The sequence below is a fragment of the Monopterus albus genome, unplaced genomic scaffold (genome assembly GCF_001952655.1).
Source record: "Monopterus albus unplaced genomic scaffold, M_albus_1.0 scaffold39.1, whole genome shotgun sequence".
Classification (NCBI taxonomy): domain Eukaryota; kingdom Metazoa; phylum Chordata; class Actinopteri; order Synbranchiformes; family Synbranchidae; genus Monopterus; species Monopterus albus.
The window spans coordinates 2,150,492-2,170,079 of NW_018127919.1; the positions used below are offsets into that span (position 1 = coordinate 2,150,492).

At 39.4% G+C, this 19,588-nt stretch overlaps 4 protein-coding genes across 8 annotated transcripts in view; 1 reads left to right on the top strand and 3 right to left on the bottom strand.

Annotated features, from left to right (window-relative positions):
- mtmr2 (myotubularin related protein 2) overlaps window positions 1-3,189 on the bottom strand; it is a 7,982-nt gene extending 4,793 nt beyond the window's left edge. Inside the window, exons 1-6 of one of the 3 annotated variants that reach the window (XM_020598887.1) lie at window positions 2,901-3,189; window positions 1,904-1,994; window positions 1,787-1,810; window positions 1,220-1,283; window positions 970-1,064; window positions 783-887 (exon numbers count right to left, since the gene is read on the bottom strand). In XM_020598887.1, coding sequence (XP_020454543.1) covers window positions 783-887; window positions 970-1,064; window positions 1,220-1,283; window positions 1,787-1,810; window positions 1,904-1,994; window positions 2,901-2,980 — 459 coding nt within the window. In that variant the 5' untranslated portion in view covers window positions 2,981-3,189. Of the gene's footprint in view, window positions 1-782; window positions 888-969; window positions 1,065-1,219; window positions 1,287-1,786; window positions 1,811-1,903; window positions 1,995-2,900 lie in introns of all 3 variants that reach the window. The other 2 variants (XM_020598886.1, XM_020598889.1) reach the window with 2 other exon arrangements.
- A 1,915-nt stretch (window positions 3,190-5,104) lies between these two features.
- On the bottom strand, window positions 5,105-7,696 carry cwc15 (CWC15 spliceosome associated protein homolog). Of its 2 annotated transcripts, none has more exons than XM_020598947.1 (7): window positions 7,589-7,696; window positions 6,376-6,517; window positions 6,064-6,176; window positions 5,853-5,953; window positions 5,649-5,762; window positions 5,368-5,498; window positions 5,105-5,256 (listed from the first exon to the last, which is right to left on the bottom strand). In XM_020598947.1, the coding sequence occupies exons 2-7, from the start codon at window positions 6,504-6,506 to the stop codon at window positions 5,127-5,129; spliced, it is 720 nt and encodes a 239-aa protein (XP_020454603.1). In that variant the 5' UTR covers window positions 6,507-6,517; window positions 7,589-7,696; the 3' UTR covers window positions 5,105-5,126. The 2 variants fall into 2 exon arrangements, with proteins under 2 accessions (XP_020454603.1, XP_020454602.1); XM_020598946.1 differs by having other exon boundaries at window positions 6,376-6,520; window positions 7,589-7,695.
- Window positions 7,697-10,847: 3,151 nt separating this feature from the next.
- Window positions 10,848-19,550, top strand: LOC109959492 (sciellin-like). The gene is made up of 7 exons (XM_020598912.1): window positions 10,848-10,867; window positions 10,975-11,086; window positions 11,281-11,358; window positions 17,713-18,522; window positions 18,871-18,933; window positions 19,113-19,215; window positions 19,300-19,550. Exons 1-7 carry the CDS (start codon window positions 10,858-10,860, stop codon window positions 19,402-19,404), a joined length of 1,281 nt encoding a protein of 426 aa, XP_020454568.1. The 5' UTR covers window positions 10,848-10,857; the 3' UTR covers window positions 19,405-19,550.
- On the bottom strand, window positions 11,585-16,547 carry LOC109959491 (uncharacterized). Of its 2 annotated transcripts, none has more exons than XM_020598911.1 (2): window positions 16,215-16,547; window positions 11,585-15,522 (listed from the first exon to the last, which is right to left on the bottom strand). In XM_020598911.1, the coding sequence occupies exon 2, from the start codon at window positions 15,514-15,516 to the stop codon at window positions 14,218-14,220; it is 1,299 nt and encodes a 432-aa protein (XP_020454567.1). In that variant the 5' UTR covers window positions 15,517-15,522; window positions 16,215-16,547; the 3' UTR covers window positions 11,585-14,217. The 2 variants fall into 2 exon arrangements, with proteins under 2 accessions (XP_020454567.1, XP_020454566.1); XM_020598910.1 differs by having other exon boundaries at window positions 16,227-16,546.
- Window positions 19,551-19,588: the final 38 nt, after the last annotated feature.

Genomic DNA, 19,588 nt, shown 5'->3' on the forward strand with positions numbered 1-19,588 from the left:
CTAAGGAGAAGAAGAACTGGACTGTTGCCCAGTGGTCCAAAGTCCTCTTTTCAGATGAGAGCAAGTTTTGTATTTCATTTGGAGACCAAGGTCCTAGAGTCTGGAGGAATATTCTGGTGTGCTTGACTGGCCGGCAAACTCACCAGACCTGAACCCCATAGAGAATCTATGGGGTATTGTCAAGCGGAAAATGAGAAATGAGAAACAAAATAATGTAGATGTGCTGAAGGCCACTGTCAAAGAAACCTGGGCTTCCATACCACCTCAGCAGTGCCACAGACTGATCACCTCCATGCCACGCCAAATTGAGGCAGTAATTAAAGCAAAAGGAGCCCCTACCAAGTATTGAGTACATATATATTAAATCAACATACTTTCCCGATGGCCAGCAATTCACTAAAAATGTTTTTTATAGGTCTTATGAGGTATTCTAATTTATTGAGATAGTGATTTGGTGGGTTTTTGTTAAATGTGGGCCAAAATCATCACAATTACAAGACCCAACGGCTTAAACTACTTCAGTCTGTGTGTACTGAATTTATATAATACATGAGTTTCACTATTTGAGTTGAATCACTGAAATAAATGGACTTTTCCACAATATTCTAATTTATTGAGATGCACCTGTATATAGCAAAGATGAGAGGTTCATCTCTGTGGCTCAGATTGTGCCCTATGTAACTATCATCTAATTTGCTACCATGCATCTGTAACCTGTACATATCTGAATCACCATATAAAATCAGCACAGCTTTTCCAGACCATTTCCACAGCTTAATCACCTTGCAGACTATCCCATAGGACACATCCAGACGGCTTGATGCAGTTCCAATCTTTTCCACACGACTCACCACCCCAAGGGGCAGATCCAGCACAAATGTCGGCTCCTAGAAACCAAATAAACATTAAAAAAACCAAATAGATTTGCGAAAATATTCCCAGAACTTGGAAAAAAATCATGCAGCATACCCTGTCCATACATTTGAAGAAAAGTCTGTAGTTGGTAACCATCACTGTTCCCCTCAGTGCTCCAATGAAAGGACAAAAGTAGGTGACATCTTGGGCTATAGAATAAAGCAAAAAATGCAACAAACCCTTTAGTTCAGTCAAGTGTAATAAATATTTTACAAATTGTTTTAATGTGGAAAAAGCTACTTTGCCTTTAATGCATGCAAGATATTTTGATTTGAGTTGTGATTGCAGCCAAGAGCAAACATACCCATGTCCTGCACTGTTTCGTTTGGAAGTAACTGTGGCTCCTCTTTGTCTGATTCTCTAAGCACCTGCTGAAAATATTAGAAACTTAGACCTGAATCGAGGGCAGTGTCTTGACCTGGTCCCCATAAAATTTGTCAAGGTATAAATCAGAAAGGAGAGACAAATGAAACAAAAACCCAACATAAAAGAGTCTTATTATGGTGCTGGGTCACCATGTGTCACCAGAACAGCTTCATTGCAGCTTAGCATTGACTCTACTGGAGAGATGAACATCATTCTTCCTAAAGATGTTCCCTCATTTGGTGTTTTGATGATGGTGGTGGAGAGATGCTGTCTTACACATCGGTCCAAAATGTCCCATAGTTCAACTGGTTTGAGATCTAGTGACTGCAAAGCCACAGCATGCGACTCACATTGTTTTCATCCTCATCAAATCATTCAGTGACCCTTGTGCCCTATGGATGGGGACACTCTTGGGGACACTCTCATCCTGCAAGAGATCACTCAGTTATTTAGAGCTTTCCTTTCATTTGTCACCCGTCTCTATGTAATTCATGAAATGAAATACCTTGGCAGAGTTTTTGGGCTTGACCTGAAGGGTGCAGAAAGGTCAAGCTTCAGTCATTATCATTTGTTGTGTTAATGAAGCCGCACAAACTCCATGAATTACATAAATATTACTAACCCGGAGCTCTGGGGAAAATTCTGCAGAGTCAGAGGACATCACAGAGGGTGGCTTGGCCTGGGCAGAGCGGTCAGACCGAGAGGTGGATGTACTGTTGAGAGATGAGGTGACAAATGATAAAAGAAAATATCACAGCCACTTCTCATCTTCTTACTCATATTATTCAGTTTTTTCACTGACACTGTGAAACCATTATTTGATTAAATACTCAGTCAACTAACAAAAATGTCATCATCCAAATTTCAATAACTGAAAAATACCAACAACTTTTTTGTTGCAGCCTCACAAGTCCAACAATACATTTCTTTTACTTTCTCAGTGGTCAAACTGAATTAACCATATGTAATATGACTTCATATATTAGTGGTGAAACAATAATTTATCAGTTAGTTTGTAGAAAATGACCAATTACCAATAGTGACAATGAACTAATAATGCAATGCCAAGCACTCTCTTGTTGCAGCTTCTCAGATTTGAGCATCTGTAGGTTGTGCTTTACAATACTGCAAAAGGAATATCTGAGTTGTTGCCTGATGCTCAGACAAACCAAGCAACTTGAAGTTATGCTGTGATGAGCACCTTTACTCTGTTTTCCTATGTTCCACAGATGAATGAAAACCAGTAACTTCCAGATCAACCCTGTTAACCCAAGGAGCTCTTTCAGTGTTTTTAGCAGTTGGTCAGGCTGAATGAACAAAATATACCATTATTCTGGGCTCTGGTAACTTCGTTTATTCACATCACAGTTCAAACGCATAACTAATGGATAACAACTGACAATGACATGGACCGTTAACGATGCTCTGGAGCTCGTCTCATGTCAGGTGGTTAACCGGATTACCTCAGCGGTTTGTGGTTTTAACACTCACTTCTGAAGGCTACACACAGTGTACCAGGATTAGACACGTCATTTTTAGCCTAAATAAATAACATTCTATAACTTAGGAACCTTTCAGATAGCTGAAAGGTTCGATGTGTTTTTGGTGAGTTTAGCTACCTGGACAATGAATCAACACTTGGCTGTCGGGAAGAGGAGCGCTTCGAGCCCAGGCTGTCGATGCTCCCGCTCTTCTCCATGTTTCCTCTAACCAGGATAACTGGTAGCGTGAACCCCGAGTTTGCGATGGAAAATTCGTGTATTTAGTAAAGAACGGCTTTAGAAGCCCTTTCGGTAAATCCCCACAAACAAAAGGAAGCTGCCATTTTTTCCCAGCAGCCTCCCAAATCCTCTTGGCCACAAAGAGGCTATTGTTGGAGATGGCGCCACCTGCCGGCTGTTTCCTAGTTTCCAGTGTCCACTGCTCCCATGGTGCCTTCACTGCTCTCTTATGTTTTGGTATTTTGCTGTTGTTGTGTAACTGCTGTTACTGGTTACCAGTAATTTAAGGGTAAACCACAGTGTGCTTAACAAACCAAAGAATGTCACACTGTTTATCTACTTGTTCCTGGAAAACTGAAAATATACCACACTCACTGCAGTATATTTTAATGTAACTTCATTCTGCACTGATTGTGCATCCAAATGTAAGCATTGAAAAGGTTTGAACATCTCAAAACTTTTAATCATAGAAATATAATTTTATTGAGTTATAAATCATAGTCATGTTGGAATTTACATATAAATATTATATTACCGCATAAGGTTATCATCTGTACTGTCTGTACTGCGTATGGGTAAAGGAATATGAACAGAGAAGCTGCTCTTTAGATTTAAATTCAACTGTGTGGGGAAACACACCAGATTCCTGAAAATGATGTGCTGAAATGGTTCACTCTGTTCTGGATCATAAAAAAAAAAATAATAATAATGCTTAACATACTGTTGAATCAACCATCATCAACCAACCATCATACCACTCAGGAAGGAGATGTGTTCTGTCTCCTAGTGATGAATGCACTTTTGTCCAAAAAGCACAAATCAATCCCAGAACAACAACAACAACAAAGGACCTTGTGAAGACACTGGAGGAAACAGGTACCAAAGTATCTGTGTCCACAGTAAAACAACACCTATGTCGGCACAGCCTGAAAGGCTGCTCACTGCTCCAAGACCGTCATAAAAAAGGCAGACTGCAGTTTACAGCTGCAGATCGGGACAAAGATCGTACATTTTGGAAAAATGTCCTCTGGTCTGAAGAAACAAAACTTGAACTACTTGGCCATGATGACCATCGTTATGTCTGGAGGAAAAAGGAGGAGCTGATGAACACCATCCCAACTGCGAAGCATGGGGCTGGCAGCATCATGTTGTGGTGGTGCTTTGCTGCAGGAGGGACTGAGGCACTCCACAAAATAGATGACAACATGAGGAAGGACGATTCTGTGGATATATGGAAGCAGCATCTCAAGACATCAACCAGGAAGTTAAAGCTTGATCGCAAATGGACAACAACCCCAAGTAGACTTCCAAAGTTATGGCAAAATGGCTTAAGGACAACAAAGTCGCAGTATCAGAGTGACTGTCACAAAGGCCTGATCTCAGTCAAATTGAACATTTGTGAGCAGAAGTGACAAAGAGTGTGTGAGCAAAGAGGCCTCCAAACCTGACTCAGTTCCACCACTTCTGTCAGTTGGAATGGGCAAAAATTACAGCAACATATTGTAAGAAGCTTGTGGAAGGCATCCCCAAACGTTTTACCCAAGTTAAACAATCTAAAGGCAAAGCTACCAAATACTGAGTGTATGTAAACCTGTGACCCACTGGGAATGTGATGAAAGAAATAAAAGCTGAAATAAATATTTTTTCTATTATTATTCTGACATTTCACATTCTTAAAATAAAGTAGTGATCTGGCCTAAGACATTGAATGTTTATGAGATTAAATGAGTTGTGAAAAGCTGAGTTTAAATGTATTTGGCTAAGGTGGATGGAAACCTCTGACTTCACCTGCACACACACACACACACACATATATACACAGTATATCTCGACAGGTAATTATGCATTATGACTATCCATCTTTTTCAGAGAAATTGCTACAAATCACTTTAAACACATTTATTGAAATTGTAAAACAAAAAAACCACTTGCTTAATCATGTTTAACAATTTAAATCAAAGGATTAACTTGCCAACTTTATATATACATGTAGCATTTTATCTGTTGACTATACAGATACAAATGCATTTGAATGCCATTTACCAATAGACAGAGCAACTGGAAAATGGAGACCAAAGAAATCAGATTTAAAAAAAATAAAATAAAATGAACACAAAAAGTCCTTTATTTGACATATTTTTCCATAAATTTCTTGTGGAACTCAGAGCGTAGTGTGTCATTAATAAAGCGCTTCTCCTTCCGTGCCTCGTCCACACCTTTGGCGCAGTTTTTGAACACAACATCATCATCCCACCTAGAAAGATATGAACAAATTAACTGATGAGGACCAGTGGTAACTGAAGGCAATTTTTTTAGACAAACAAAACACTCATATTATGCACGTGTTTATGTGTGCATCAGATACCTTCTCTTGACCCTGAATGTAGTCTGACTCTGGTTAATCTGTTGCTGCTGGCCTGCCAAATTAATCAGTGGATTTCCACTCAAGATGTTCTCCATGCGAATCCTCTCTTCCTCTGCCTTTCGCTCCCGCTCCTAAGATGAAAAAACACATTCACTAAACAAATAGAAGTAGCATTTGGCTCCTCTCAAATGTAACCCATGTCTTAATTCGCTGATTGTGCGTTCATCCCGGGTCTTGTCAAACAGCAGGAACATACACATCAGACTGAAGAGATACTTTACTTTGCGTTCTTGCTCTTCAGCCCGCTCCTTTTTGATCTTCTCCAGTTCTGCCAGAAGAGCTGCTGTGTCATCATCATCATCACTGTCCTCCTCAGAGTCCTCATCCTCATCATCCTATAAAAAATAACCAAGCATTATTGGTGAGGGAGCTCAATGAGGGTTAATCACCAAGTGTCAGCCAAAGCCTGCAGTGCAAGCACTTACATCAGTGAGAGGGTCATCAGCATCAAGGTTGGCTGCTGGAATCTGATCCAGCCTGGGTCTTTTTGAAGATGATGACGAAGATGACGATGATGTGGTGTGCTCTGGAAAATTAGGATCAGCGCAGTATTTTAAGTGGTTGTATACTTTTGGTCAGAAATGTAAAAAAAAGTCATTTGTAAACATTAGGTCTAATACTTGAACAAAGACCAACCTCTTGGTGCCCTCTCTCTGGTTTTGTCACGTACAACTACTCGCTCCCTCTCCTCCAGCTCCCTGCGGAAGTCACGGGCACGCACTTCCTCAGGAGCATCTTGGGTAGGTTGCCTGTGGTTGGGAGAACATTTGGAGGAAAAAAAAGGGATTACAAATTATTCCAGTATATAGCCACCTTCAGGGGGAGCAGATAGAAAATAGAGTTGACAAAGTTCAGAATGTATCTTACTGACTGTACCTCAGTAATGGCTAACCAGCCAGTAGTGCACCCTGCAGCACACTGACTACACCCAAAAACTGATCTACTGACCTGTATTTGATCTTGGTGTGACCCGGAAGATCTCGACTGGAGTACTGTTTGGACAGGGCACTCAAATCACCTTCTCCTTTACCTCTCCCTCCTCTTGCCGGCTCAAATGTTGGTCTTGCAGCTGTTGTCATCTTGGATGGCACTACTGTGGCACATGAAAGAATACAAAAACTGAAAACCAAGTAATGTTTGAAACAGTACACACCTAGACCCGAGAACACTGTTCCACAAGGATGATGGGAAAGTTAGAAGCAGGCAGCTCCTGATGTAAGTGGGGCTGCAACACAGATAATCAGACACTATTTTGATAAACAGTCTCAAGCATTTTTTTTTAACCAAAATCTGATGCTTCTAGATTCTCAAATATGAGGATTTAATTTAAAAAAAAAATGTATTTATGTTTTTGTCTCAGCTGAGAAGAAACTGAACAGATTTAGATTTGGGCTATTCATCAGACTAAACAAGATAATGGAAAGCTGTCACTGGTCTGTGGCAAATTGTGATGGTCTGTTGTCACTGGGAACTTATAACAGGCATTTTTACTATTTGCTGTTATTTTACAGAAAAAAATTAACTGGAAAAAAATCAGCAGATTAACCAGTAGTGAAAATAGCCACGAGTATCAAGTCCACCTCTAACTCTTCTCACCTCTATATCTGAAATTAACGTGCAAGAAACGCAACAGGCTCTGCTGCTGAAAACATCCATACGATGGTAGGGGAATATCTCTTATAATTTACAAATGTTTTGATTGTAGTGTTACGACATCTACAATTACGAGTGCCCTTGAGATAAATTGGCACGTTTTAAATCACCAATTCTCCGGCTGATGCATAAACTGTGTCCAGTCATTAAGCACTAAATAACAGTCAAACTAAGCAACAAATTATTTAAGTAAGTGTTTAACACTCGAGTTACTGCTGTAAGTTCTTTGGGAGACACATAACCTCTATGGTTAAACAAATTAGCTATGTTAGTTAATAAAACAAGCTAGCCAGCTAGCTATTCATGTTAGAGCTAACAAGTTGCTAGCAGGTTGACCGGGCTCAACAACGCTGTTGGGGGGAAAAAACAATGCTGCTTCGCTTCTCTAACCGCCGGTATACTGTAGAAAGTCAGCACAAATGAATTCAGAACACTATATTTATCGAACAAAAGATAAAATTACAATTATGGCCATCTGATAAATTAATTTTAGAGCAATACCACTTACAAAGCAACCACCACACGACAAAAAGGAAGACACAACAAGAAACGTCACAGCTGCTTCTTCTTCTTCTTCTTCTTCTTCTTCTTCTTCTTCTTCTGTAATCCAAGGCAGTGTAGGGCAACTCGGCATATTACTGCCCCCCACAGTCTTTAGTCTAACATTCATTTATAACCTTGAGTATATGCTCTTTTTTGTTTTTTAATTGAATAACAGCCCTTGCAATCAATTGGTGGTACTCAGGTTGACCAAGCAATGTAGCAAGAAAAAGCAAGAGATCCCTAAATCAGATAAATTTTAAAATAATTTACTTCTCTCCTTCCTACAGATTATCAAAACACGTGGAACTGTCTTGGAATTACCACACTGACATAATCCATTTGGATATTTCCCTGCTATCTACAGTCATTTGTTTAACACACAGTGCCTCAGCCTCAGTCTAGTGAACTTAAATAAATCCCTGTCATTTCCATAAGAATAAATGGTTTTCCTAATAGTGGGCTGAAAACTAAAATAGTGTCTCCTTCTAACTTCCTTTTCCCATTGATTCTACCACTCCCTCTCAATACCTTCTTTGATTCTACTTTTGTATTCAACCTTCCCATAAGGACATTTAATATCTATTTCTTCATTCCTTAAAGATGACTTTGCAATACTGTCCACAATTTTATTGCCCCTGACCCCTGTATGCCCAGTAACCCAGCATAATCGGACTTCACAACCTGACTTTCCAACTCTAAACAAAGTAATTAAAATCCCAATAAAATATCTGGTCGAGATCTAAGCCTCCATCCAATTAAAGACAGTAAAGCTGCAGCTGAGTCAGAAGAAATAAGGATTTTATCTGGTCTTACATCCTCTATCCAGTATAAAGCCCAGAGAATCGCTAACAATTCAGTAGAGAAAACAGAAATATCATTATTAACATGATGCATTAACATGATTATGCATTGTTCAGTGAGAAGGAGAGACCAGTTTTCAAATGACCATAAAAAGTAAACCTGTTAGTAATGTTGAATTTAAACCTTATTGTCCCCAAATTTGACTTGAGACTTGTGATGATATGATATATAAATCATAGCAAAATACACTAAAGAAAAATTCCAAAGGTTTAAAGTTAATCAAAACAAAGCACATGCAGTATTTATTGTTTTGCTGTGTAGCCACAATAGATTAGTTAGAATCTGGCAAAATTCTTAATATTAGTATTAAGATGTAAGTTAAGGTATTTTTAAAATGTTCTCTTTTTAATTGATTACAGTTAAAATGTACCTTCATATTTCTTTGTGGTATTACACTGGCAGTTCTGTATTTATTGTATGTGGTATATCACTTTAACAACGGCTGTCTTGTTCAGATACCATGTTACTGCATATGATTACAAAGAATTTTTACTGAAAATGTTGGCTGAGGTTCAAGAAGGCAAACCAACAGAAGAAGTTCATCTGGATTCCATACAGTTTTGACGGCTAAAATGTCTAATTTTACTTTGTCAAGTGCAAAAGATCCACATGAGAATAAAACCCAATGTATATGTGTATTTACAGTGTGAAAATAATTTTCTATCAGCTATATAGTGACCACACCTGTGCATTTGTAGGTGAGCTAGTTGTGCTGTGCTTGTTACTCCTGCCCTGTTTGATCTTTGGTTTCAATCACCAAAGTTCACCTGAATTATACAAAATGTTTTCTGATTTATCTCAAGTTGTCACAAGCAGAGATTGTGGTTTAATCTATCTAGGGTTTGAGAGATCTGCTTCTAAGGTTTCTGCCACCATCCTGATACAAAGGAAGTGAGGAGAATATAGACAGTCCGAGATCCACAGACCAAACTGTGACATGTAAAAAGACTACATAAAAAAAGATCAAGGTTACATTTCTATTGTGTGTGTGCCTGTTTGAGTTTCACATCACTTGGAGGCATTCTGTTGTGAATGACATTAAAAGGTTCTGATAAGGCATAAGATTAAATTCCAGGGAGATTAAGATCAGGTTTCTTTTGATTCCTATCATCTCCCCAACTGGAACAGCATTGTTGTGAAAGAATATTTTAGTTTGAAAAAAAAAATGACGCAACATTAATGGTTTCTTGTGAATTTTCTTCTTCTAGTTAGCTATAATTTTTCATTTCTAACAACATTTATAGTGTAGAGAGTGTAGTGTAGTGTACAAGGTCATCATCAGTGGAAAAACCTTCACTTCTTAGTGCTAAATTGTAGGGTTGGTTTAAATAGTGTACGGTTGTCACACACATTAGAAAAGTGTGAAGAAAAATGCATAAATTAGTTTTTTTTTCTTCTGTAATTGTGAACATTTTTCTGGAAGATAGCTCTTGAATGAGTCATTTCACACTTACAGAAACACAAAACTGTCTACCCACTTCATGAATGTCACGGAAAGCAACCTACCCACACACTTCATCACACCTGCATAGCAGCATCCAGGTGTGACACTTCAATAACAGGAGGTGGAGACCCAGGGTAAAGTCTCTCTACCTCCCCGTCTATGCAGTACGACACACCAGAGGAGGCTCGACACCACTCCGCTCGGACAACACTAACAAGTACAGCTGACAGGTGAGACCTCATTCTGATTTCATGTTCGCTGACTATGCAGGGTAAGAGCTCATTACAAAGTCAGAACTGTTTTCATTTTCTATGCATAATAAATCTTAGCTGGGTAACTGGTGCTGGGACATCTCTAGAAAGATTCATCATAAGAAACTGCAGGTGAAAAATGTTAACAGGAGCTCAAAGACAGTACAGACGAGAAGCACAGGATGATTGTAAACATTGGCTGGGTTAACATTCACTGTGATGGTGAATCTGTGCAGAAGAACGTTACCTATTAATTCTGTCACGATGGCATTTTTGCACAGGGTTTATATTAGGAAACACATCCATTTAAATGATTTACAAAATATGCCATTTTAACTTTCAGTGCTCTAAAAATTCAGACTGAACAGTAAATAGTTGTCCAGAATGGCTAATGGAAAACAATAAATATTCTAACCTCACATTTAACATTCTGATGGAGGTGTTTTCATGCAGAATGCAGTTTAACAGGTTGTGTGTGAGATGCTGGGACATTAAACAGGTCTGATATCTGATAATATGCAGGGAGAAAAATACAAAGTAAGCAGATACAAAATGTCACAGGTCTGTACACAGGGATTAGTTTGTGTGGAAGTTCAAGAAACAAACCTACAGCAAATGTTAACTTTTTAATTTTTAAATAATTTCACCAGGTTCAACATCTCAGAAAATATCAGCATCATGTCAAAATGTAAGTTCACACTTGAATCCATGTTTCATCCCTTTATAAGATTAAATGTCATGCAAATATTCTTGGTATCCAAGAAAATCCTCACCTAAAATGTGTGTGCATTGTAGATTTGGACAGAGACCAGGTTTTACAAAACACCAGGGTGCGGGCTGCTCTGAAGAATGATGGCTACTGGATCCACAAATCTAAACAGGAAGAGGAAAACCCAGACAAAGCACGGTATATGAAGCCATTTTGTTTACCTCAACCTTACTACTATGTTATGGTGTAGCAAGGCAACACTCCTCCTGTACACAAGCTGTGGGATCCTCTTTACGGTAGTTTTGTCTTGTCCTACATGACAAGCACTTCATTTGAGACAAAAAGTGCAACAAACATACTGCACATTTACAGTAGTTTCATTTGTCTTGCAGGATGGGGTGTGCTGTGGAGGCCACATCCGTTCCAGTCAGGCAGAAGTCATACTTCCTCTCCACAGCAAAGTGGACTGAGTGAGTACCACAGTGTTAATATTCAGATGTGAGCCTTTCTGTGTGTGTGTGGGGGGGGGAGACAAAAATATAGACACACCTCCGAATATAATGTAGTGCAGTACAAAACCACTTTTAACTATGACCGCTATAATAAATATATTATGTATACATTTATGACAATTTCACCAAAACTACATTTAGAGCTTCATAAACACAGATGTTGCATTGAAGTGAATCCATTGTACAGGTGTACCTAATAAAGTGGCTGGTGAGTGTAAATGCTTATATCTTAGTGTTAAGAAACAAATTACTAAGCTTCTTTAACACCACTACTCTCTTTCTTCACAATCCACTGGACCAAGAGTAAGCAGTGCAAAAACAAAATTTTTTGGATGGACAAATGCAGTAAAGAAATTTTTAAAAACGTGTTGCTGGGACTGCATTTGGATAAGAGAAACTGACCGTGTCCTTTGACTGTCAGTGAATAATTTAAAATGTTTCAGGCTTCAGGCGCAAATCACCATCTGTAATATTAACACAGGCATTAATTGAGCTCTGCTGCATCCATAAAGATCTACAGCACACTGCAGGCTGACCTACGCTTCTGGTTACCGAGGCATTCATCTGAATAAAAACCTTACCAGCATACTTCCCTTCAAGGCACACAGGGACTGCTTTAACACCTGGATATTTGCCATTTAATGCCAAAAGCTTTCTAATGAAAATTATTACAATATAAATCCCCAGTCTGAGTTGTACAAATATTTTACCAGCCCTACCTTTTAGTGATCATAACAATGGTGTTAAATCTATCTCACTGCTGAGCACACATAATCACAGTCCCTGTAAAATAGTACTTATAAATGAATAAGTCGTATTCACAGTTACTTAGTTTAAATACACTGTAAAAGTGTTCTGAAACATTCATTGACTTTTACACAGTAATTATAATTATTAAGACATAGAGGAGTAGTGTTTCCTGCATGGCTATTGTTGCCAGTTGCACCTATTGCGCTGCTGTTGCATCACCTGACTTTAACACACACAACTACAGCCCCCTTTAGTAAATTATTAAGAGTATAAAGACATTTCTGCTGCAAAGTATTTCAAAAAATACCTTTATTCTGAATTTCCTACCTGAGGTCATACTGTACCGTTCTACTGAGAAAATAGAAAACATGACATATTTGAATATTATAATGAATAAGACACTCCTCCCAAAATTAATACAAGGGCTCAATTTCCTCAGTAGTTCCTAAATATTTGAAAGAGTATGGTACATTCATCATTTTCTAATCTCATTCAGATTACTCAAAGTAAAAAAAGATTCACAACTAAACTGAATTAGCAGTTTCAGATGTTATTGTTTCCTTTCTGTCAGCATTTAAAAAAAAGAAAAGCCTTTTGTAGTTTGTTTCACAGCAGGCTTGAACAACACAAAGGAGCGCTAAGTTTTATGAAGCGATCTAGTTTGTATGTCTTCTGTAAGGATCTGATCTGTCCTTGTATCTTTGTAAGCATGTTGAGAACATTAAGGCGAACCAGCTGACTGTCAAGGATCCACTGTGACTGAAATCAAGCACAGCACTATGTCTGTTCATACTGCTTGATGGAAGCTACGTTAACCAGCTGGCATGGCGCCGATCTCATAAAAGAAAAATGACAGTTGTTGTAGAGCGGTAGTTTTCAACCGGTTTGGGTTGTGACATTTACTTCTGACACCTTGTCACAGGCCTTAAGACAGAGTCAAAGTCCTGCCATCAGGTCCCGGCTAGCCTCTGTTCCACTAGCTCCGGTGACTCAGTGCGATCTCTCATTCTTTCATGTCTTTGTAACAAAAGGAAGCACGTTCCTGGGGTTTACATTTCACTGCAACTTAAAGTTGTGAGCATAGAGAGGAAAAAAAAAACTACACTTCCATCAGAAAAAACTATCAGTGCAACAGTACAGGTACTTAATAGCTTCACAAGTTCATTTCATCCATAAAACTCACCAACACCCTCTTCTAAAGTCAGTCTTGAAGTGTCTTAGCTTCTCTGTTGTCCAAAAACTTACCAGGACCTCTCTGTACTGCTGACGTCTGAACTAACCGTGACCTCAGCTCACTCATGGACTCACCTCTTCTGTGACGTTCAGCCCACAAACATCTAGGGCTTATGGGAAATGGTGGGAAAGGCTACTAAAAGTTTAAAGTACTGAATAAACAACAATAATAGATTGTTTAAAAAATAAACCCTACTGTACTTATCTAATACACAAAGCAAGCCACAACACATACTGTTCAGAAAAACTGTTCCAAGGCAGGATTTTTAGTTATTATGAAATGAAAACAGGATTTTGAATGCTCTCTCACTTCTGGAACAAAACCTGAACATTCTTGTGTTACGTCAGCTCTTTATGCGGACATGAGCAATTCAACCAAACCGCATTTTTTCCTTCTCCTTGAGTTTAATGTGAGGGATTTTGATGCCAGAAGAAGAGAAAGCATCCAATACTTCAACAAGGACAAGCAACAATCAGAGAATACTCAGAAAAACAAAGCCCATATTTGAAATTCTTTGACACTTCTAGATTTATCTTGGACCCCCCACAGAATGGGAATACACTGTTGTGCAACATTCAAATATTACTCAGTCACTAAATCTCAGCACAATATTGACAAGTGATTAAAACTAACACAGCCCTTTGTTCTTTGTGGCCTGGCAAACAGAGCGCTCCGCAGGGAGCCTGGGGGAGGTGGTGCACGATACTCAAGAAAGAGAGTGGAAAACCATTCAGTATTTCAAATGACAGAACTAGTCTGTGTTCATTCAGATCTTGTTGAATGATGGAGTCAATCACTCAAAAGTGCTGATGACAGGCATGAGTAGTAATGAATTACGAGGTTGGTTCAGCACCTGTTAGGTCTCCGACAGTGTGCAACACCTGTGCTGCTGTGGACAAGGTGGGTCCAGCCACTGGGCCCATGTTGTGCGATGGCATTAAATTACCATCACTGATGGCAAAGTGGTTCAGTGGGTAGATGCCACATTTTCTAAAGCCTTCCCTGACAATCTGAACACCCTCCTCTTCCTTCGCTACCTGATATGTCTCTTTAAATACACCTGAGAACTCCTTTTTGCTTACTGCAAAATGAGTATCAGTGGCACAACCGTCACCTATGAGTGCTGCAAAACGCTGCTTCAGGAGCACAAAGAGACCTGTGTCGAGCGGCTGCAGGATGTGAGAGCAATGAGATGGAAGGCACAGGAGGATGACGTCCTCATTACGAGCTGCCTCCACCACCTCGAGGTTCACAGGCGACTTGTGGCCATCAAAAATCAGCAGCAGTGGACGCTCTTTACCCACATGTACAAGAAAATGTTTGAGGAACCACTTCTTAAAGAGGTCAGAGTTGATACATCCCGAGTCTGACCATCCATAGAGGGCATTTGGCGGCCCTTGTGTCTTGTAACATACTCCCCCTGGATAGGCCTTTGAGTAAATAATATAAGGTGGAATGTCATTACCAGTGGCGCTAAAGCAAGCCAGGATGGAGATGTGGTCTCTTGAGCCTGGTGCTGCCTTATAGCCCAGGCTGGCAGATTTTGGGAGATTCACCCTTTTCCTACCCAGCTGAAAGCCTGTCTCATTACAGTTGAAGATGTGGTGAGGCTTGTCTCTGAGCCCATGAGTGTCCATGACATTGTTCAGTAAATGAAAAAAGTGATCCACTGCTTCCTTCCTCACACATACTGTCCTCCCACGGACAACACTGTCTGCTGGCTGAATGCTAATGTTCTTCTCCTGCCGTTTCCGGAAATTCAGCCACCAGGTCTGGCCCAGTTTGGAAAATGCCACCCTACGGTGCTGCCGCTTATAAATGGATGAGGCAAAGGACACCAGCTGCTGTTTAGTAAGTGGGAATCCATGCTTGGACATGTATAAGGAAAACTCCACTAACAGCTCCTCATCAGCAGCGGTTATAAGCTGAGCTGGCCCGCTGCGACTCCCTGGCGTCACCCGCCCACTGACTCTATCCCCCAGTGAAGATTTAGGAACCCCAAAGTCCTTGGCAGCCTGTCTCACGGTGCATCTCCCAGACTTCACCTCGACCAGCGCACGTTCCATGGCCTCCTCTGTCCATTTCTTCTTCTTCCTCCTCCCAATTTTATCAAGATGATTTCTGGATGGCATTTGTTTCTATGGCACAGGAAATGCCGGCATTAAACCAAAATGATAGCAGTGATTCATTATTACAAAGACAAAACCAGATATAGCCAATAACCCATTTTGACATCACTTAATTAAAATAATAAATTTCACACTTCCCCTTGCCAGCCATAAGGCACTGACAGCTCCCAGCCCTTTCTAGCCTTTTTAATGTCTTGCCCAGCTACTATGTCACTATCTCACATTGATTGTCTCATCTGTTGTGGCCTACTAATGTGACAGCATCCATTTTTACTGCAGAAATGGATGCACAAAGCTGATGTACTAAAGGTGAAGTTAAATAAAGCGTAATGGTAACATTACTGATTCTTTATCGCCACAAAGTTGTCAAACAAACATTAAGACACTAAAAACTATAAGTTTATATATCCAACCTACTTATGAAGGTAGAAAGCCAGTCAGTATGTTACTTTTAGTGCGCCCAGAACACATTAACCAACTGTACATCAAACACTGGCACACCTGGACAAGTTTAATTAGTTTTACATCAATAACACATATATTCCATACTTGAAAACAGAAAAATAACTATCTTGCTCCAAATCCCTTACTCGCCAATCGGAAGCTAACTTTACCCGCTAATGTAGCTACTAAAAAGGCTACTGTAGTTAGGTGTACTTTGTCACAAAGCTGTCCTTATTCACAGGAATCTGTTAAAATACCTTGGCACTTACTGGTGCTGGGCAGTCGTCGTACTAAGTTTTATTAGCAGACAGAATACAACCACAGGAGACAACTCCTCCTGTGTTGGTGGTGACACCGCGCTCCGTAACGTCTTTGTAAACTTCTGAAGCCTTGTGGTTTAGACACAAAATTACACTTAAACACGAATCAAGTGACAGTATTCATTCTACAGTCGCGACATTTCTATGGAATACGCGAAATCGAAATTACGCGATCACACTTATGTCAGACGGATCATGCTTTTCCATGCCTAGCATGAACCTGATGCTTCTCAAGCCTGAAGACAACGGAACAAAACCGGATGTTGGGTGAAGTTGTCTTCAAAATAAAAGTATAAAGGTTCCTGTTACAAAATAAGGCTTCAGCTCTACGGATATTTATCATACACTGTATATACAGTAAGTATGTATATAACAACAGAAATAAAAATACAACAAAATATTAAAAAACTACTGCCGCTAAGTCATGTTATACAATATATACTGCTCAAAAAAATAAAGGGAACACAAATAGTTGAATGTCTTATTTTTGTGTTCCTTTTATTTTTTTGAGCAGTATATTATACACATAATTCCAAAATAGCTGCATTTTTTAATTTTAGAGATAAAAGCTATCTTATTAACACCATCGGATCAGAATCACAATCAGCTTTATTGGCCACCTATGTTTAAACACACAGGGAATTTCAGTCCAATAGGCTCTCATTGTGTTTCATAAGGCAAAAATAAAATAAAGTAAAATAAAAAATGTGTGCATTTAGAAAGGAACTGGAGCATTTGCTATCCTATAGGCCTATGTATATCTGCTTGTGCTCAGCCTCTCTGCAGATCAGACTTTTTAAAATAAACTGTATGTTTTTGTGCAGGTTATACACAGGTTTCACATATATTGAAAAGGAAAATCAGGATTGAGATACATCACTAAAGTATAAGAATTTTAAGAATTTTAAATTAGTAGTGAGGAATTAATTAGTTAAATTAAATTTGTTGCAGCTTTGTTGTCTGGTAGGATGTCTGCGGTAAATACCAAGCATTTTTTCAAGGTGTTTTTATTATTACCCTGTAGATCAGAAGATTTTCCTTGTAACCCTCATCTCCAGAACACACACTTTACTCCATCTGAAGGGCATGTATGTGCAGAATCTTAATTAAAAACTGTAATATTTCAAATACTGTTGATTTAAGGTTTGCATTTTTAATCTCATTTAAGGGTGAACATATAAACCAAACCATGTATACTAATGCCAGATACACTATATTTTGCAAGTTTCTGTTTTTGTTTTAGTGATTCAGCTGATCAGGCAAAAAGTGAAGTTATTCCTCCCTAACAATATGATCTGCCCAAGGGATCAACAGTGGAGACCAGAGATGATACAAATTTAGTATATGAGAGCATCTCTCTCCTAAATGTAGCTACGAGTATGACTTTTAAAGATGCTGAGGGATTTTTGTCTGTCTGTCTGACTGTCTATTACAGGCCCCAAGCATCCACAAGAGAACTAAATGGAAATGGTGAGGCACAACCAAAAAAATCAGTTGCTAAGACAACAGCGGAAAACAAGAGAGAATATGTTTCATTAGCTGACCAGTCACGTGTGAAACACAGTGAGACCAAGGTTGCAAATACCTCTGCTGTGACTGGTACACGCAACAGTAAAGATCCTTCTGGTGTCTCTGCTTTTACAGCCAAACCAAAACCGCAAGCAAAACCATCCACCAATACAAAACCAGTAAATACAACACATTTGGAGGATGCAGGTGTAGTATCAACAGCACAACCTGCACAGGCTAAAGAGGAAACTGTTAAAGCTGTAGCTAAGGTTGTGGTGGAGTCATCACCTAAGACCCCTGTTATAATTACTGTAACACCAAAAAGAAAGACTACTTTACAACACAATGTGTACCCTGCTACAGTACCCAAATCACCTATTCGGTCTGCTGCTGAAAGTGCTGTCAGATCTCGAGAGTCTAAAAACATATCTGCAGCCCCAGCAGACCCACGTCCAAAGACCAGAGCTGAAAAGATCCAACCTATCAATAACAATGTAGTCAAGCCAAGTGTTGCACCAAAACCCAAAAATGCAGCAGATCGTATGATGGAGTTGAGAGTCAAGAATTCCTCAGAAGCTGGAGCTGATCGAGATAAGTTACCTGGCCAAGCCATTGAACTGACTGATGCATTGGATGTGGAATCACCCACAGTTACAGCGGTTCCTAAATCTGTGGAAGATCCAAAACAATCCCACTCAGAGGAGTCAAAATGGAAGCAGTATGATAATTGGAATAGGTGAGTAAACTCTTATAAACCAGACCAATATGTCATTTCCTGTTTTTCATATAATATTCACATGCACTATGAAAGGTATCATATTGTTTGCCTTTCTGTGTGGAGTTTGCATGTTCTCCCTGTGCCTGCGTGGGTTTTCTCTGGGTACTCTGGCTCCCTCCCACAGTCCAAAGACATGCAGCTTAGGTTGATTGGTGACTCTAAATGTTTTACATGTCAGCCCTGTGACCTGTCCAGGGTGAACCCCACCTCTTGCCCAGTGTCACCTGGGCTTGGCTCCAGTGACCCAATACAGGAATAAACGGTATAGATAATGGATGGATGTTTGCTGATGACTGTTTTTTGTAGCAATGACAAGTTTCAAAGGCCCAGGGATGTGCTACGATCCACTCACACTCTGAAACAGACCAGGTAATGTTGCACTTTAAAGACATCACAACTTAGAATTTTAAACATTATGATACTTAAGAAAAGTAATCATTTAATGCCAGTAGCAGCACAATACAGTATGTTTTTATAGTATAGACCCAAAGTTTACACAGCAAAATTAACAAGTTAATCTTTTTTTTATTACTGTTGGTCTGCGTTAGGGATGGCAAAGCTGTTTGTTCATACTGTGACAAGATAATTGATGGAAATACAAAGATCACACTCAGTGACCCTCTGGTCCTCTGCCACCCTGATTGCCTAAAGGTTTGTGTCCATGCTTTGTGGTTATGTATATTGATTGACATGCTCTTGTCACTTCATTATGTTAATGTTGAGTATGTTTTGCAGTGTGGCATTTGTGCTAAGGACCTGGGAAATTTGCTAACCCCCATGTTCCTGCATGACCACCTCATCATCTGTTATGGCTGCTTTCGAAAAGCTGTCAAGATTTGAAGTCTAAACATGTAGTCAGAGAGGACTCCAAGCAAACAGTGATTAATGTATTGTTTTGGGTGAGAAGCTCACCCCTGGCACCTTATCTCTGTATCTTGTCTTTTGAAACAATTTCCCTACTGACACTTTTTAGAGCATAGTGTACTGTCAAGGTTAAGAATTCTGTGAAAAGGTTTTGCAACAC

What these genes read in the sequence shown, in the direction of transcription:
- cwc15 (XM_020598947.1), bottom strand. Translation starts at nt 6,506, where the DNA reads ATGACAACAGCTGCAAGACCAACATTTGAGCCGGCAAGAGGAGGGAGA. An exon ending in CACACCAAGATCAAATACAG is followed by an intron (nt 6,177 to 6,375) that starts GTCAGTAGATCA and finishes TCCCAACCACAG; the next exon opens with GCAACCTACCCAAGATGCTC. An exon ending in CAGAGAGAGGGCACCAAGAG is followed by an intron (nt 5,954 to 6,063) that starts GTTGGTCTTTGT and finishes CTAATTTTCCAG; the next exon opens with AGCACACCACATCATCGTCA.
- LOC109959492 (XM_020598912.1), top strand. An exon ending in CAGTATGATAATTGGAATAG is followed by an intron (nt 18,523 to 18,870) that starts GTGAGTAAACTC and finishes TGTTTTTTGTAG; the next exon opens with CAATGACAAGTTTCAAAGGC. An exon ending in CACACTCTGAAACAGACCAG is followed by an intron (nt 18,934 to 19,112) that starts GTAATGTTGCAC and finishes GGTCTGCGTTAG; the next exon opens with GGATGGCAAAGCTGTTTGTT.
- LOC109959491 (XM_020598911.1), bottom strand. Translation starts at nt 15,516, where the DNA reads ATGCCATCCAGAAATCATCTTGATAAAATTGGGAGGAGGAAGAAGAAG.